The sequence below is a fragment of the Pecten maximus genome, chromosome 13 (assembly GCF_902652985.1).
Source record: "Pecten maximus chromosome 13, xPecMax1.1, whole genome shotgun sequence".
Classification (NCBI taxonomy): domain Eukaryota; kingdom Metazoa; phylum Mollusca; class Bivalvia; order Pectinida; family Pectinidae; genus Pecten; species Pecten maximus.
This window is the reverse complement of record NC_047027.1, coordinates 34294614-34314970: the sequence shown is the minus strand read 5'-3', so window position 1 is coordinate 34314970 and position 20357 is coordinate 34294614. Positions and strand designations below refer to the sequence as shown.

The window sequence follows — 20357 nt, the reverse complement described above, 5'->3', positions numbered from 1 at the left end:
AAATAATTTATATTTCTGAACTCATCTGAGATCTTGATTATATCCGACTACATAAAAGTTTCATCAAATTTGGTTGATATTAACTCAATATATCGTGTTCACAAGGTAATTGTTGACGGCCGCCATGGTTTGGCATAAGCTCACCTAGGTTATAGCTTATGAGAAGATTTCAGGATATTTGACCCCTGTGACCTTAATTTAAAGGTTAAGTTCATTCATTTGAACAATCTTGATAGCCTTTCACCCCAGCATGCTATATATACAATATCTGGTCTCTAGGCCTTCTGGTTATTGAAAAGTTGGAAATATCAATTGTTTACGAACAGACAATGAACACGTCTTAGCCTCAGGTGACCTAAAAATCCAGGTTTTTATACCAGAGATGTTTTTAACAACATGTATTTGATGCTCTTTCTGTAAAGAGAAAAGCAAACATATGCAGATGGAAGGATGGCAGACACTGGACAGGGTTCAAACCAACTTCTCCATTGGTGCAAGTGAGCTACACATTTAACAACTGTTACCTTGACAACAAAACAAACGTCGTAATATCAGATTTCACTTATTTAATAATCATGTACCATGGAATAACACAATAAGGCACTAACAATGCTGACACTGAAACACGCGCCAGTCACACTGTACAAGCTGTAACATTAACTGACCGTACCGTGCGGTGGCTGTAATCGACCGTACCGTGCGGCAGCTGCAACGGTTCGTACCGTGTGATGGCTGTGGTGGATAGTACATGTTTCAATGTGTTGAGGATAGTGTAAACAGTTTTTTTTCTTCAAAATTTCTAATTCATATAAAATTGATTTTCATGCAAAATAACATTTCTTTCGGGACTTTTAATAATTAAGGAATGTTATTGAAACTGTAGTGTTGATATATTTGCTATAAAATCAAAATTTATTAAATCTAAAAAACATAATCAGAATTGGAAATTCACTACAAAATAATAATACATTTAATTTGACAACAATATCGCTGATAACATTTCCATAATATTTCAACTTTCTTAATGTAGATTTTCTCAAAAAAACGGAATAAAAATATAACAATGAATTATTTCAAACATAAAAATCATGGTACATATCATCAAAAAGATGTCTGTTTATCTTTGTTCTTAAAAAGACAGCATTTTCAAAGTACACATGTAACTTTAGAAAATACTGTCTTTGATTGAAATTGGAAAAAGAAAATTTGTTTTGTTTGAAGCAATACAATGTTCCTTCGCTTTCTAGTCCTGAAGATTTACATGATATGCATGTGCAACACAAACATCAAACATGAAGTAACCTCAATTTCTCACAATGACTCCAATACAAACTTCGGTGGTAGATCTTTAATATGTATGTCATAATGTATTTCTGTACATTACGTGTGAAAAATTACAAATCTTTACTTAAATAATGATACAAATCATTATCAAGATTTAAAAACAAGATTGTTTCAAATAAAACAAGATTCTCCAACCATCAAGCCTCCATGCTGTTCTGACAAAACAGTACTTGGAGTACCACATCAGCTTCCCTTGATTGTAGTAACAATACACACCAACTTAAAGGAAGTGTTACAAGTTCATTCCCAAACAAAAGTCTGAGAAATCATCAACTATTGTACACCCCCAAAAGTCATTTAATATACTCATTATTCCCTCATAAGTGAAGTTTCGCTTTTCCTGATCCTCAACTATTCCAGTACCGTCTGGATCAGGCACTTAACATTTTCAGGGAGCTTATACAAGGGCGTGATGATGGTAACCAACACAAGAGCCATCTGGGAGGACTACAGCAGCCGGCCAAGGATTCCAGTTCTTACTACGCAACCTTGGCCGACCGCTGTACAGATGGAGGTAATCAAATGTCCCTCTACAGAAACATTTCGTTACCAAGTATACATTACCTCACTACATCTCCAGACATTTAATCCAGTACTTGGACCAAAGGTACAGATATATGTAGATTGGAATGTAAAGTATTTCACTTTGAACATACTGCCCATTTAGTAGTCACAGATGGTTGTGCAATACATTGAAAGAGAAATGCTAATATTTATATAACTACTATCTGCAAGTACGCGGCTATAACCCGTGGTGGGGAAAAGTTTTCTTGATTGATTTACCAGTTTGAAATTGTGCAGTGGAAAAATCTTCACATTATTGTAATTTTGCACAATTTATAATTTTTGAGAATGCTTTTGTACATGCGGACAGTAGTTTGAGGAACCCTGGTGCGGAGACAATTCCCCACCAGTGTATCTCTGGAAGCAGGACTCCATCCATGTCATGCTACTTTTACACAATAATAGTGACATTGTATCAGTTTTGAAGCTGAAAATTTCTTCAAAACAGATCTTTTGTTCATGCAAAACTCAAACCCTAAAAAACCCAGTGACTACATTAGCCACTTGATGTTATCTAAGACCTACAGGTCTCTTGGACCTTTTGAAACAGTGATTAATTCCAATTTTACATTTTGATACCGCTACACACCAACTGGTCTCTTGAACACCGTGGCTGTTTTAAGGTTTGATTTTGCCAGTACGAGAAGATTATAAATCTTGGGGAAAAAAAAGGTGACCTTCTCTACCCACAAACACAAATGACCAGGTCCCAGAGTAGAATCCACTGTGTGACATTGTGGGTAAGGAAGGCTTCAGTTTAGACCAAACACCATGCTAACAACCTTAGTCTGCCAACAAGATTCAGCTCAAAGGCCTAAATGATTCCAGAAATAAGTATAATGATATCCATTTTGAAAAGCACAAAAAAGAACAAGACACATTTTGTGTGTACTTGCCCTACTGATTAATCATCGCTTCCTATCTTATAAATTGGCGTTTCCATGGTTACCAAATAAGCCTAGTACTGACCTTGTTATAGGACGATTCAGAGTAAGGTGTCTCACGTGTAGGAGTTGTTGCCTTGTCTACATAAACAAGCATAACCAGCACATTCTCCGTAAACTCATCAGTACAAAGCCTTTGAACAACCTACGTCGTAACTTGGCAAGGTGTTTGGTCCGCACGGCAAAAAGATGGGCTCAGTTTTACCGAGGGCATCATCTCTACACAATGTAAAATCTCCAACTATTGAAAAAGGTACAGAACTAAATAAAGCTGTGTTGTATACAGAAACAATCATTTTCAACTCACTCTTCTCAAAATACACATTCAAATCATAGAAATAGGTACTTGCACATTGGAGATTTAACAATAGTTGGTCCCAAGTGCTATGACAAACCAGGGAACAATTTTGTTTTGGCCTATGTATCAGTTATAGAACTTCTACAAGCACTGATCCATACATCCAAAATACTGACTTGGTATTGGCCGAGATCATGTTCTATTATTAGATTAACAGGGTGGAATTCTTTGATTTGTCACAGCAGGGGTAAAATATCACTACTAAACAAAAAATTGCACATCAATTGTACAACAGCAATAAATAAAGTTGAAATACAATCAACAAGACGTTCTTTGCAATGTAAATTGCACCAGTCACTCTAAATGGAACAGTACAAACAGTGCAAAGTCTGTTACATAATGCTTACAGACGTATAAGTCTGATAACCTATGACTAGTTCGTCACTACTAACACACACCTTCATCATCATTTTTCTTCAGATTTATTTTAACCCCTATCCTCATTAAGAAAATCCCTTCCCTATATTTTAGCAGCTTATTCCTAATGAAAACTCATTTTTGCAGCAATATTTGACACAACCTTCTAGTTGATTGTACAGCAAATTATAATGAAGCGACTGTTTTAAGGCTGAAGATTTTACAAGACAACAGAACGAGGCCGGATGTCTGAAACACTCCTGGCTTGCTAGCTTCACCTAAACCATAAGATCAGTGGCAGTGATGTCGGGATATTTCTGAAATTATTCATCTGTCACACAGAAAATAGCGACATTAAAAGCCAAAACCACCCTGACCAAACAATACTTTTTCAGGCCGATACGAGTAAATGATTCTCCAACTAGCTTCAAACCAACACCATAAGTATCCCTTCCAACCCCAATATACAGAAGATCCTTCTACTGGCTCTAAAGCATTATGTTTATCATGACTTTCTTTAAAGCTTAGTATTTATTTATAATTGCCTTTAAACCTGTTCTGGATACACCGAATGGATAATGGTGCTACGCTTTGGGTGGAACAAATATTTATGTGACTAGGATGTTATCAACGTAGATTATTTCACAATAAGTCACTGGACTGTTGAGTTTAATGATATCCATACCTGTTGACTTGCTAGCTAATATTACTTAACAGCCATTGTTTGTGTAATTCTGTAACAAGATTTCATAGTCGCCTTGCATCTGTTTATACCACTTGGAAAGCACTGAAAGCACCTGTTCTGTTGTCTATTTATAAAATCAAAGCATGGGAATACGTGAGCAGAAAAAATATAGCCTAACACATTTGAAAAGATATTTCTCAAGACAACTTAGTTCTGCGTAAACCTCAATTAGCAGGTGACAGCAGGTAGTTGGTTAGAAAGAATTTCCTGGTGATATCTTACTTTGAAGTGCGAAGAAAAACCTGTTTATAACACACAGTATATTTCAAACTTTTTAAGCAGATTTGTGTTAAAATTAAGATATTCTGTTAAGAGCTGTCACTAGATATTCCACAGTATACACTCGAGTCACACTCACCAACAAGTCAAATGTTTTAACAACTTTATCGTTCGTGTCCTCTACCTAAAGAAATATAGGGAAAACTCAAACAAGAGAATCTTAAAATATCAAATGAAGGATCAACATTGACATCCGATCACGTATATGCCGGTCTAGCTGTGTATTTTGTTTACGAGCTTAGTAAGGTGGGCACATTTGAATTTCTTAAGTTTCCTGCCTTTCCTATGAAAACGAAACTTTTTAAAAATCACCCTGTTCCAATAATCAAAATACTGACGTGCCTCCCCTCTCCTATTAATGTCTCCTTACAAGCTTAAAAAGAATTTCAGTCCATATATTAAAACTTGGTTTACTTCCTTATTAGTTAAAAAGGATTCAGTATCCTCTGAACCAAACGAAAATTAGAAAACTCAATAGTGTTTTAAAGGTTTTATAAACCGTTTCTTTACAAATTGATAACTTAATAAAAATAAATATCTTAATCATGTATGATAGTATCCCACCCTTCTTTAATATAACCTCTGACCTATTTTCGATTGACACGAATATAAGTGAAAGAAAGATTAAAAAAAAAAAAAATCGCTACATTCTTGATTCAAGTCAATCTTATAGAACAGATCCAACACAATATATTTTCTGCAGAGCAGCAGAATATCAGTTACATGTGCACACACCACTAAATTGTTGCATCAAACACTCACCTCCGTAATTAGCTAATACTCGTAATTAGCCCACAATCAATTCTAACCACACACTCGCCTCCGTAATTAGCTAATACTCGTAATTAGCCAACAATCAATTCTAACCACACACTATACTCTGTAATTAACTAATACATGTACTTGTAATAAGCACAATTTCAAATCTAACCACACTCACTGCTGCACAACTGTAATTAGCTAATAATCTCAATTAGAACACTATCAAATCTAACCACACTCACACCAGTACAACTGTAATTAGCCAATACTCATAATTAGCACAATATCAAATCCAGCAACGCACTCGCACCAGTACAACTGTAATTAGCTTATACTCGTAATTAACACAGTATCATATCTAACCCCACACTCACTCCTGCACAGCTGTAATTAACATATACTCCAAATTAACATACTATCAAATCTAACATCAAACTCTTACATAACTACATAACACAATCACACTTCAAACATATCCCTGCTTTTTTTCATCTGAGCACAGAACAATCTCCCAAATGGGAAACTATTTTTTTTTTACATCAATGTATTCTGTGTAGTTTAGTTTTGGCATCCATGTCAAAGGTCAATAATGGCTATCTACTCTTCAGTAAGGACCCACTTGACGTATGACCTTGTCAATATGGGTTACAAGAAGACAATCCTGGTGACCTTTAGTGCGGGCAGATCCAGGCGGAGGATTCCTGGGTGTGTAAGCTGCCTATAAACATTTAATGCCAGTCTCTATCTGGACTTCCCATAGGACAAGCTAGGAGGTTGTTGGGTAAGACCCTCGACAACTCCGAGCCAGCGCAGACTCCCTGCTTCAATGTAGAACACAAATCTTTTGTGAAGTTATTGATGAAAATTTAATTATACTCCATTGTCTGTCCAGTCCTGTGTCCAAATCACCATAAATCGCTGGAAAACCTCTCATTGTCCACTTCCGGTAACCAGTAATCAAAGACAACCCACTTGGCTATTTTTCTTTTGTTTCTATCAACTGAAATTTTCTGATTTGAACAACTTTGACGTGGCTCCTGATTTTTCCAAAGCTTTTAATGGCTAAACTGTTTATGGAGAAAACACCAACACTTGCTTCCTTCTTCCTTTAAGAAGAACAGATTTCCTAGAACAGCTTAAACGGTTTTCGACAAAACATCAGCCTGACTGGCACATTAACAATGCTGGCTACACTCCAGACAAACGAAGCTGTGTTAAGATGTTTGCCAGCAGGTTCTTCACACTTCTCCATATCAACGACCATTATGTCTAGAATACCATCAGTCGTTGCATATTATAATTATTTCCAGATGATAATGTATAAATATAACTCTGAGGCAATCTGCAATGATTAAGTTGTGTGATGACTTATGTACAGACGCATGACACACTCTCCCACAATGCCAACACATTCCCATCACAAATCTTCAGCTTACCTTATAATACAGCATGGTTTGATTGTATAAATAAATCTCAGAAATTGTGTCGGACGATATAAACTTAACTTTTCATTTTTTGCTAAATTACTTTTTAAAGAACCCTACTTAGCATTGGGTTTTGTTGCTATTTAGATTCCAGTATATCTACATGAAAATAGCTGCCATGTTTTTGTTTTAAAATCATCTCCGAAGTGTAAAAAAAATATTTGTGTAATAATAATTCCAAGCAGTCAAATAGAATACATATATGGCCATACACTAGAATCTGAACGTTTCAATAAAACTGTATCACGTCATCCAAAATCTGGCGAAAAAAACTTCCTCCTCAAACATGAAAATGGACCATCAATTTTTTAGAGGGAGACTGTATCTGGGGATATATTTCTACGAGGACTGTAAATTTAACTCGATAACATGTCCTTTCCTTACTGCAGTGTATAGATACATATGTACACCTCTCCTTCCCGATACATTATCTGATCCAAAGCCCGATACATTAGGAATAAAGTGGAGGATGGCCAAGAAATCTAAACAAGTCTACATCATGCAGGAAATTAAAATCTTGAGCACAAAATCATTTTCTGACACGTTTTATATTAATTACTTTGTGAGGATTTTCAAAATACAATATTGTAGTCAAATTTACTGAATTTAAAAATGAACATTAAATTAGTCCTTGTATAGAAAATGGAACTATAAATAATCACTTTTAATACTACTTAAGCATAGCATGAACAAAATCCATCTCCCTCTATAAAACACCATTTGCAAAAACATGATCAGTTGGTAAAATTAACTAGTACAACGTGGCTATTGACTTGCAAACATATCTCTAGTTTTTCCTCATCTGTTTTTAAATCCGGGAGATATAATCAAAATGTAAGATTTATATAAGGTATCAGATTTATGTTCAAAATTCTTCTGAATAGATCAGTAAAATGTGTGCTTGTATTTATCTTGCAGTAAAATCAACACTTTTTGTCAAATATACCAAGAAAATCTGGAGATTTTCTTTGAAATATCCATATTACAGGACCATTAAAACCTATCAAGGTGGTGAAGCCCATTAGATGGAAAGTTGCAAATCTGGATTTTTGGTAAAATTTATATAATAGTGGTGTGTGAAAACACGCATATTCTCGAATGCTCTGGGCAACACAGATCTACTGGATTGTTTTTATGCAAATTTTTTTCTGTTTTAGTTAATATATAACTCAGAATTATTTCTGATCTTCCGACACATTTCAAACCAATGTATCACAAATTCTGCTTCGATACATTCATACATCTTGCTCTCTCGCTCTCACACTGAACACATACAGTCATGGTTTCTATGTTGGTGATATGAGTTGGCAGTAGTGGAAGGGGTTCTACATTGAATGAGCTGGCTCTGATTGAACAGACCAGCAACAAATCGTCACTGACAGAATGTTCACTTAACAAAACAATTGTCCTATCTGGACAAATATTGATATGATGGTTGCTACTAAGCAGCTTCCAAAACAGGCAGATAGGTCTGACCTGCCTATAACTGTACAAAATCATAAACAATAATTATACAATCTTTTCCCCCGTTATCAACATCATATCCTCAGTATTTTGTCTCATTGTCTCCCCGATAAGCCAAAAATGGCCAACAACAAGCTACAACCCCTTTCTCACAATTCTTGTAATTATTGTTTGGTTTCAGCATTCCGTTTCTCTTTAAAATGTTTACTAGGCATTGCAGTTGATACCCACGAGGTGCAAAGTTAATATTTTTACCTCCATTTTCAACAAAATTTCTAGATTATTCGTTCAGATTTGTTTGTGGTTTCTGGGGTTCACAACTGCTTAAAACTGAGCATATAACATGATGCTAAAAAGACATTTCCAGACAAAGCACTGAGAACATAAATGTAGACAAAAATCTAGGAGCACTTATTCATCTAGACAACAGAGAAATCAAGAAATTCTTTTGTCTGGACACATTTTGAAATGAGCACTACTTTTTTGGACAAAAATACCATCCTCATTAAGCACATACAGTATTATAGGGATGGAATCCAGTGTGGTAAGGCGTCCCTACAGTACACCATACCTAGTAGGCCGACATGTACACATTTGAAAACAACTAATGTCTGCCAGTCGAAAGTCAGCTGAAACTTAGAAAACACCGACTTCCTGCAAGTTATCTTCTTCATGAATGAGCCGATAATATCAGCTCAAAATAACTTTTTAAATAAATCTGCCATTATGATTCATCTGCCAGGAAAACATAGCTGTCTGTACTACAGTTCAAAGCATGTTGGTGACCTGGGGAAATGTTGGTCAGATAACTGTGGGGGTGGTCACTGCCCGCCTTTAGCCCCGTTCGAGTTCCGTGGGACGTCATCGTCGTCGTCCCTTTCCTGGTGGAACTCGGCCACATACAAGGATTTGTCTATATTCTTTGGGATTGGTTTGATCTCTGTGCCCAGCTCACTCTCAATTCTGTGTAACGAAAACCTACAACACCAATAAATACAAGGTTTAACAGAAGTATAGACTGGTATTAGAAGAGGGGATATAACTCTGCATTTTAAATAATATTTACAGGAACGTTATCCACAATAATACCTCCTTTTGCAGTACCAGTCATGCTTTGTGCTATGTTTTACCGTCAAAAACAGACGACAGTACACAACAATAAGTGAAATTAGCAAATTTTATAGTTGTTTAGTTAATGAGTGGCAAATGTTTCATCAATCGGCTCAAGTTGCCTTTGGAATACCTCTATTATAAATCCCTCTAAAGAAAATAATTACCAATCTACTACAGGGTTCACTCTGGACCCAAAGATTATGGGCCATTTTGACAAGATTTCAGAAATCGTATGGGCCAAAACATAGAAAATTGTGAGTTTTGGTGGGCCATTTTGGAAAATATGGGGCAAATGGCCCCATGGCCCCCTCCAGAGTTATCCCTGCTACTACAAGACTTAGTAATTGCAATGAAAAATTGACAAGATCTGCTCAATATTGGAGCACATAAATTGTAAATACATCAACATCATATTAAATGAGACATCTTGGTTCATATAAACCATCAAAATGTGCTGAGTTGGGATTAGCTGCTACCCACCTGTCATCGTAAGTGATGAGGTTGATGGCGACTCCAAGGTGGCCGTATCGACCAGATCTACCGATCCTGTGGAGGTATGTTTCTGAATGCTTGGGGAAGTCAAAGTTAATGACAACGTTCACCGCCTGGATGTCAATTCCCCTCGTGAACAAATCTGAACAAGAAAATCATAATTAAAAGGTTGAGCTATAAACTGAACAAAACTTATGAACAAGGGATGATTAGAAAATTGTAAGTCTCGGCCAAATATTAATAGCCAGTTATAACCATGAACATTCTCATAATATCCTGATTAAAAACTTGTGTTCCATTGACATGTCAACTATACATATATATCTATAATATTAGTTCATGAAGGGATCTTAAAAATGATAGCATTCACCTCCAAATACTATTCTTGATATATGTTTTATATAGGGAGCAAGGTAAGAAAAATGATGATCATATTGTTCAGCTTGTGATGACAAAAATGTGTCACGCTATATATTTCTGGAATAGCACTGCTTGGTAAATACTTTTCGGAGCAAATTAACTTGCGCAGGTACACTGCTTTAAATTTCACTAAGCTGTTGGATTTAAATAAAGGTTCTAAAGCCATTGCACAACATACAGGAGCTTCACTATAAAGCACAAACTATCAATATTAGCCAGAAATCTTATAAACTGAACATGCAACGTTCCTGAAGTCTTCATACATCGTACAGGGACTTAACTAGGCACAAAATTTCAAGATTTGCCTGAAACCTTACCTGAACATACAAGATTCCTACAGAGTCCTTTTAGCCTGAAACCTTACCTGAACATACAAGATTCCTACAGAGTCCTTTTAGCCTGAAACCTTACCTGAACATACAAGATTCCTACAGAGTCCTTGTCTGAAGTCGTGAAACACTCGGTTTCTGTGCTGCTGGTTCATCTTAGCATGGATGTAGAAACAGGAGTAACCAAGTTCTGTGATCTTTTTGGCAAGAAGTTCTACACGATTTGTGGAGTTACAAAAGATAATAGACTGGTTGATTTGTAACTGAAAAGAAACAGAAAAGTAATTGAAAGTAAAACAAGGACATGGCCATCAAGATCTCCCCACCCATGCATATTACTTAATAAAATGAAATTAAAGTGGGCAACATGCATAAAATCATGAAAACACATGACATAGCATTAAGAATCATTACATGTATTTGTGTTCAGTCATCAAGTTCCTGTGAAACTATAATTGGTAGTTGATACTAATATCTCAAGTCTACAAGCATAGCTCATCTGCTTGCACCATATTCTTATAGCGTTTGCAGAAGTTTCAAGAACTGTAGCTCATTCAGAATTCAGCAGAAGATGTGATATCCATCGAAGAAGTCAAAACTTTGTCAGAAAATATCGCTACAACAGAACTTTAAACCCAGAATGACATCTGCCATTCAGTTGTACTACTGTACCTGGTGTATGTTAAATAATTCTGTATTTCTAGTCAATTATTTGAAAAACATTATATTGTATATATATATGTGTATATTTTATATATCTTCAAAAACATACATATAAATCTCAACAATGTTTTCATACATAATAAGCCAATTGGAGATTAAGTCAGGATTTACAATATACATTAACTTAATGCACCAAATATGGCCGCCCTATCCTACCTGTAAGTGTCACTCACCTTTGAGAACAATGTGTTGAGACAGTGGACCTTCTGTTTCTCCTGGACAAAAGCATAATACTGTGTAACTCCCTTCAATGTCAGCTCATCCATCAAATTGATTTCATAGGGACTGTCAAGGTGCTTCCTCTGTGAATACATTTGTTTTAAAGAATTTTCTAAGTTATTATTAGTTTCAGAAGAGAACAGAAAATATGTAAATATTATCAAAAGGAAAATGCATAATTGGTAAATAATCGCATGTCAACAGCTGAATAACTGATCTCACAGTAGATATTTGTTTTGTTTCTCAAATTTCCCATATCTTCTGTCTTTTAGTCCAAGTATTGGAAAATTACCAGCTCCAAACACTACCTTATAGTGAATATTTCAAATCTAATTTACTTGGTGTTGAAGAAATCTCAAAGCAAGTAAGTTATTGTCCTTTTCATCTATAATATTTTTTAATTTTTTGTTTTAAAGTCTGTTTTGAAGTAGTCATCCCACATCAGAACAAGCATCATCAAAGCTATCAGAAGCAGAACTGAAAATATTGTGTTCATCATATCTGGGAATAGCATTTCCATAACAAAATATCAAAATCATTATTTTTCATATTCTACAATAGATGAGTAACAAAGATAATCGTACATTAGAGCTACAGATAAACCTGTTAAAGGGAAGTGGTTTTCTTAGTTATATTAATATCTAGACTTTTTTTTCAATTTCAACAATTATTTTTTTAGAAATTGTGAACATTATGAGAAAATTTCTTGCGTCCTACACAATTGAATATCTAGTGTCAAGTTTACAGAAACCTATCATATTTAAAGCACAGGAATCTACTTCTGTTTAGTATTTTATAGAAAACAATATTAGCCCCTACTTTTACTTTATCAACAAGTTGTAACACTTGAAGATCAGACGATGCATCGACTGTGGAACAGAATAAGGTTATTGATTGGCTGAGAATTATAGTTAGTGTTGTTGACCAATCAAACTAGACACCTGTATTAAAAGATTGAACATTCTAAAATTTAATCTGGTTACTTCCTTAATGATAATGTCTCCGTAACATCAGAACAAGAATCATCATTTTGTTCAGAAGCAGAACTGAATAAAGGTGTGTTCATCACTATCAACGGGAGACAAAGTTACGCTGGATGTCAAGTCAGATAACTCTCAATTACCTAAGATATAACATGAATGGGATTAGCTGAGAAACAGATATTATTTATAGAGTTGTATCAATATTGACTTAATAACACAAGGAATACCAAACGAATTTTAAGGAATAATAAAAAAACAAAAAAAACTTGAAAATGTCTAAGATATAAATGCCCTCTGCTGCTACTTAACACCAAGAAACACAATTTGGGGAGGATCACATTAGGACTTCCAGAGATTAGCTAGTTAGCTAGTTACATTGCGTCAGGACAGGACGGAACAGGATGGACATAAGTAACACTATAGTATATGCCCCCCCCCCCCCATTTCATGACGGAGCATAAAAATATTAATATTTTATAACTGAACAAATCCTAGAGTTAGTTAGATTTGTGAATGTTAAAATAGATTATCTTGCATCTTTCAGAAATGAATATTCAATGTGAAGTTTACAGATACCCTAAAACCTGTCATATTTAAAGCTAGAGAATTCTAAATTAAAACAGGTTACTTCCTTATTGATAATGTCCCCGTATCATCAGAACAAGAATCATCATTATGTTCAGAAGCAGAACTGAATAAAGGTGTGTTCATCACTATCAACGGGAGACAAATTTACGGCGGATTTCACGTCAGATAATTCTCAATTACATTAACATTAATTGGATTGTAAAGTATACTGCTCAGAAACAGATATTAAGAGACATGTATTGGTTATTATTATTATATTATAGTAGGACTATACGACTTTGTCACCAACTACCATGGTTTATATCACAATAATTTTGTAAACAAGAGGTAACAACTGTCATAAATGTAAAGGTATCATTCAGCACATATAACATATAATATATAATACAGACCCGTAAAACATTCCAATATCATCAGAACAAGAATCATCAAGAACTTCAGAAGCAGAACTGAAAATGTTGTGTTCATCATATCAGGGAAAATTTTATAACGTAACTGAATTTTGTGAGAATTTACAATTCAAACATGTATATGTATATAGTATTGCCTTAAAGTGGCAAATAACAAACAATGTAATAGTTAGAAATGTTTGAGAGAGTACCACCTGCTTGCGATTTCTGTAAACCAGTAAATATCAACATATGTTGAAGGTCCCAAGAAAAGGATAGTACAGTCGAAGAAAATACCCAGCCCTATCAACTAAATAAAGAACCCATTTTTGCTGTAGGCCTTACATCATGGAAAACTTTTATATTTGATCTTTTATTTTACAATTTAAAAATTTCATTCGAAATATGGAAATATATATGTTCGTTCATTATACTAGTCTTGTTTGGGCAGATAGGATCTTATAATCAATTCTCTTAAAATCAGAATTATATGCAATATATATATATATATATTCTTTCACCGTTATGTCTATTCTACTCATAGCATCAATTCTTGTAACAAAGATCAAGTCTCCGACAGACTCAGAACCAGAATCATCAATAAAGTCAGAAGCAGAACTGAAGATGTTGTGTTCATCATACTCTGAAGGACGGTGTACCCCGAAACCCCGATTCAATTTATAAATTAGGTTTATTGCTCAGTTAGCAACTTGTGTGACAAATCTCCATGGTGTTAATTTCTGGAGTTTGTATATGTATGCTATTGTTTATTAAATACTAGTGACTCCTTACTTGCTAAAAATCTACTGTAGTACTATTACCTCTTTGCAAAATACTTTCAGAGACAAATCTCTTTATTATCAATCGGCCTGACCAGATGTCAATGCAGTTTCAAATTTGTATTAAATGTTTCAGCCTTTACTGAATTCAACTTTCCAGTCTGTATACTGACCATGTCAATTATAAATTGTCCTTGGTGGCCTTAGATAATATCATCTGGTTTTTACTAATAGTTGATCCTGTGTATATTGTTAAGTATTGTAGTCTACATTATGTGAAATACTCTCAACTTATCAACAATTCCCATATCATCAGAACAAGAATCATCAAGAACTTCAGAAGCAGAACTGAAAATGTTGTGTTCATCATATCAGGGAAAATTCTTTTAACGTCAGTCAATTTTGCGAGAGTTCCCAATTTATGGAGTATTGCTTTACGTGGTAAATACCCTTATCAGCCGTAGTATTGCTTTACGTGGTAAATACCCTTATCAGCCGTAACAAACAATGTGATGTTTAGAAATGTACGGGGGGGGGAGTACCACCTACTGGTGACTTCTGTAAACCAGAAACGTCAATGTATGTTGAGGGTCCCATGAAAAGTATAGAACACAGGTTGAAAATACTTAACCAAATCAACTTAAGAGTCCATTTTTACTGTATGCCTTATATCATGAAAAACTCAATTAATTCCAAATTGAAAAATCTGATTTGAAATGTGGAAATGTATGTGTACATTCTTTAAACTAGCCTTGAGTAGGCAGATAGGACCTTATAAGTAATTCTCTAAAACCAAAATAATACACAAATTCAATTTTTTTTACATGTCTAGGTCTGTTCTATCCCTAGTATCAAATCGTTTAACACTGTTGTAAATCGCCAACAGACTCAGAACCAGAATCATCAATAAAGTCAGAAGCAGAACTGAAGATGTTGTGTTCATCATACTCTGAAGGATGGTATACCCTGAAACCTGATGAAATTTAGAAATAAATATTAACCGACAGGTTTTAAGTTTAGTTTTACAAGCATGCTGGGTATTGCTAATCCCACACCAGTCCCGCTGAAAATAGTAACAGTGACCTTGACCCAAAAACTCTGAAGATTTGATCTAGGTAGCAACTAATACTGAAGTTACATGTACAACCTTTTACAAACATACCTTGAAGCATGGCTGAGGAAAGTGCAGAAAATAATGTGGACGAACTGACAGACAGATGGGATGAAGCCTAACATCCCCCTCTGTGAAAGCTTTTACTGAATTCAACTGTCCAGACTGTACACTGACAATTTCAATTATAAATTGTCCATGGTGGCCTTTTTTAGCCAGTATTATCTGTTTTTTAGTAATAATTGGTCCTGTGCATATATTGTCTAGTATTGTAAATTACTTTCACCTTATCAAACAATTCCCATATCATCAGAACTAAAATCATCAAGAACTTCAGAAGCAGAACTGAAAATTGGTATTCATCATTCATATGGGAATAAACTGATAGGGGAATCAACAGTTAAGTTTTAAGGATTCAATATTAAAACCATAATTTCTTGAACACTTTTTTAAAGTAACACACAACATTGATATTTAGATTACATTCCAGACTGAATTACAACACAACATTAGATACCCACCATAAACTGCTCAACGCTGAGGGGAAAGGTAGCAGAGTACAGGAGTATCTGTCTATTGTTGGGTAGATGGCTGATTATATTGTCCAACATCCCCTTAAAATCCTGAGACAGCAGTTTGTCCGCCTGGAACAGATATTTTTATTTGTTATAATATTGACTGACATCACTCGCCATTAAACTCAAAATCAGCAGTTTGTCCGCCTGGAACAGATATTTTTATTTGTTATAATATTGACTGACATCACTCGCCATTAAACTCAAAATCAGCAGTTTGTCCGCCTGGAACAGATATTTCTATTAGTTATATTGATTGACATCACTCCCCACTAAACTCAAATTTCCCAATTCAAACTTATTAACATGAAAAATGTCTCCCAGGAAATGATACATATTGAAGGCAAGTGCAATATTAGAACTGGACATGACATTAAGTCTTTTTTTTAGAATTGGAAACAGTAGATAAAATCAAACATGGCAATACTCTCAGACCACAGGAACCAATGACTTCCTATGAAGTTCCATTTAATCAAAGATTCATGAGATTCATTTTTAACAACTGTACAAACCTCATCCAGAACCAGCATGCCACACTTTCCAATCTTTACTAATCGTTTGTTCATCAAGTCTAGAATTCTGCCTGGTGTGGCTATGATAATGTGAACTGAAAACAAAAGTAACGCCATATCAATATCATATATGTCTTCATTATATCTCCAGAAATCCAAGCTTGCTAAAATTTTATATTTGGACTATTTCAGAATTTCTGTCATTTTGGGAAGAAAATTGGTGAATTGGGAAAGACTTGGGAAAGACTTTTTCAGGAGTAAACTACAAATCTTGGGAATTTGACTAAAATATGAAATAAATTCAATTGGGAATGGGGCCCATTAACGGCCCCAAAAAGCCCTGCGATTAACTGTTCTATCGCTCACCTGGTTCATATAATCTCATAATGTCGTCCTTTAGGTTTGTGCCTCCTGTTGTGACCATCACTTTACATCCTATGTGTTTACTTATTTCAATACATATCTGACTGGTCTGTAGAGCCAACTCTCGGGTGGGTACTATTACAAGGGCTGTAACAAAATAAAACATCTCGTTAATTTCCTAAACCAGACCGTAAAAAGTCACTATTAACAGTTTGCTTTAATTAATCCTTTTTCTGGTGATCAGACCGATAATAGACTGTGACTGACTTCAAATGTTTCCCCATCTCATCAGAACATATTATCATCAATGCTTTCAGAAGCAGAACTGAAATTGTGTATTCATCATTAATGGGGTATACCTCCAGTTTCAAGTCACTTAATCATTCAAGCAATCAAAAAGAAATTGGGTTTTTGATTTTTCCTTCACAATGCTGTAGAAAAAGAGAAATATATGATGAACTCAGAGGACAACACAGTTAATGAACTAGGATTAGATTTACAGCGTGCCCAATCAAATTATCCTTATATTGGTACAATGGGTTAATATACGTTTTACAAAGATTAATTGTTTTCCCTCAAACATGATTGGTGTATGCCATACGATCTGTAGCGATGATTGCACTTTTAATGAACTACAGAAACATTATTCAAGTAAGGAAATAACCTAGATCTGTGAGTCGTCATCAGCCAATCAAAATAAAGGATTCTTGACAGTAGCAGTCGGCTAATGGAATGATCGGGAAGTCTTCGCCTAGACATAAAATTGGTTTTTCTTCAGACAATTTTAATTCTTGAATGATTTTTATCTTGTGTATTCTTTTTTTCACATACCGTCGACATTGAATGTTTGTGATTGCATTGATAGTCTTGATGTGTGAATCAGATACAGCTGTACATAATGGGACACGCTGGATTTAAACGAAAATTTGGAGTACCAGCCAGCAGGCAGATTTTAATGTTCCTTTATCAACTACCAAGACATCTTATGTTTTTTTTGTAAGTAAAACACTAACAATAATTCTCAAGAACTTCAGAATAGCATCCAATAGACCCTGGCTAGGGGACATGTAACTCTCTGGATCTGATGAAGTGATTTAATTACACTTGCCTGACAGATGTGCTTGTGAATTATAGGTCAAGAGCTGGCAGCCATATCTTTTATAATGTAAGGCTGCAAGAACTATTTTCGACATACCTTGTACCTCGTTGCGAGTGGGGTCACATCTCTCTATGATTGGGATAGTATAGGCTCCAGTCTTTCCAGTACCATTCTTAGCTCGAGCTAAAATATCACGCCCTGTAAGGGCAATAGGGATGCTAGCCTCCTGAATGGGTGATGGTTGTTCCCAGCCTTTTTCAAAAATACCCATAAGGAGTTCTCTCTTGAGACAAAAGTCCTCGAACTCGTTTCCTTTAGTGTTTGTAACATCCTATAAATTGACAAGAAAAGGTTAAATGACATATTATAAGCCAGCTACAAATAAGTCTATAACACTTTAACTAATTTCATATCTGTTGGCTTTTTAATGCAAATAAGGCAGGATCAGGTATGTCATGAAGTACAGGATAATGATCAATACAAATTTGCGAGCTTTTAATAAATTGTATTCCCTCTTTGACTTGACAAAAGGTCGAAATACATGTGTATAAGTCTTCAAAGAAATAATGAGTGACCTACTCTTGGTACAAGGGAAAGGTCAAACTATTCATCCATGTATATTTTTACTGGAAAATACCTATACATTTATCGTCTGAAAAATGTCTATGGATATCTCATGTATTTATTTTTCAAAACCTTTTCCTATTCTGTATTCATACTCACTGTTGTCTTTAAACGGGTATCTTTAGGTGGAAGATTCAATTTACTCTTCCATCCTTGGTCACTGAAAATCAAGAATATAAACTGAGAGAAACAAAATTTGGGCAATAAACAGTCAAAATGTTTTATATTGGGCACACTGAAATCATCAAATGAAATGTCCCGCAAAATCAAGACTAGAATCCAGCCTTTTCAAGCAAGTTCCTAGCTGTTGAAAGCTTTTGGGGCGATATACTTTGTGATCAAATATATTATCAAAGGACTTTATTTCACTGATTTTGGGAATGATATTGTTGAATTTCAGGTATTTTCCTACAATTTTACGTCTGGGTCCATTTAATATTGGGAATTGTTATGCGACAAAATGTGAAATTTGGAGAACAGAGGAAAGAGATATTCAAACAAACTATTGTTCTTAATCAGTGGCAAATAAGGAATTTTCTTTAGGGGAATGGATCCTTTTAAACAGACCCAGATTCTATGGTAGCGAAATCCTTGAATGAGCGAAGATTTCTTCCAGGAGTAAACTGCAAATTTTGGGAATTTGGCTTCAATACGAAATAATTTCAATTGGGAATAGGGCCAATAACCCCCCCCCCCCCCCCCCCAAAAAACAAGATCGTAATTATCAATTTAACTAGATGAAATAGCATTGTGTATTTGCAATTCTTACCTATTACCATCACTGTTGCCAGACTTCATACCATCCATTGGAATGGAGTGATGATTACTCGAGTTTTGATCAACTTTGGCAGTTGCCATGTCGCAAAAATGTCATTCAATATAAAAATGATGAGGAAACCTCAATAATATTCAACAGGGTTGACTCGTTTTACAACGGACACGGTACGTAATATGCAAATTCAATTTCATGTGTTGATTTGAAGAAAATCTGCAGAATCTGAAAAAAATGTAAACAAATATGTTCAGATTTAACTTCAGATAGTCTTACTGACGGTTGCATTTACAAAAACAAACTGCGGTAGTTGTATATCAAAATGATAATTTATAAAGTTACAAACTAATACAGTGATAATCAGGCCTTATGTTACAGATCTGACATGAATATTTAGTTAATATTGCACGCAATCTCAGGAGAGGTACCGTGATCAGCATTACCTCCCCTGTTACAATCCATTTGAACCGTTTGCTCGGATTTTTATTATATTAACTAACACAGCTTAAAAATGATACATAGAACTGAAAATAAAACATATACCTAATTAGCATGGGAGAGGAAAAACTCGAGACAGCAATATGAAGTTGTGAACAAGACAACCCAAATAGTTCAAATTCAAAACCTGTATAATCAAAACAATAGAGGAAAGTTGAACTTTACATTCGATTTTCGTAGGTACCGGGGATACTAAAAAAATAAATTATGGGCACATCATAATGAAACACATAAGAAGAACACAACCGATGCATAATAAATATTATAGGGCGATTAATGAGTGTGATGTTAGTCGATTATATACCTATCAACAAACCTACCGCCGCAATATCCAAAATGGCCGGAATCGGTAGGGGGCGCTGAAGACGCCGTAACATTTCCCTTCTGTTGAATATGTTTATTAACAAAGGTACGTTTAAAACACACAACGCGGTCGTTAATAGCAAATTAATATTATTTAAAACACA

At 35.0% G+C, this 20357-nt stretch overlaps 1 protein-coding gene across 2 annotated transcripts; it reads right to left on the bottom strand.

The window, feature by feature from the left end:
* Nucleotides 1-551: 551 nt before the first annotated feature.
* Nucleotides 552-20248, bottom strand: LOC117340975 (ATP-dependent RNA helicase cgh-1-like). 2 transcript variants are annotated; one of them, XM_033902763.1, is made up of 11 exons: nt 20211-20248; nt 19390-19617; nt 18720-18780; nt 18093-18327; nt 16901-17044; nt 16535-16629; nt 15969-16091; nt 11552-11680; nt 10738-10918; nt 9895-10048; nt 552-9279 (listed from the first exon to the last, which is right to left on the bottom strand). In XM_033902763.1, the coding sequence occupies exons 2-11, from the start codon at nt 19476-19478 to the stop codon at nt 9123-9125; spliced, it is 1368 nt and encodes a 455-aa protein (XP_033758654.1). In that variant the 5' UTR covers nt 19479-19617; nt 20211-20248; the 3' UTR covers nt 552-9122. The 2 variants fall into 2 exon arrangements, with proteins under 2 accessions (XP_033758654.1, XP_033758655.1); XM_033902764.1 differs by lacking the exon at nt 20211-20248 and adding an exon at nt 20195-20210.
* Nucleotides 20249-20357: the final 109 nt, after the last annotated feature.

Coding starts and splice junctions, on each gene's coding strand:
- LOC117340975 (XM_033902763.1), bottom strand. CDS start 19,478: ATGGCAACTGCCAAAGTTGATCAAAACTCGAGTAATCATCACTCCATT. Junction 16,092..16,534: donor GCATGCTGGTTCTGGATGAG/GTTTGTACAGTT, acceptor TATCTGTTCCAG/GCGGACAAACTGCTGTCTCA. Junction 10,049..10,737: donor TAGGAATCTTGTATGTTCAG/GTAAGGTTTCAG, acceptor TTTCTTGTTCAG/ATTTGTTCACGAGGGGAATT.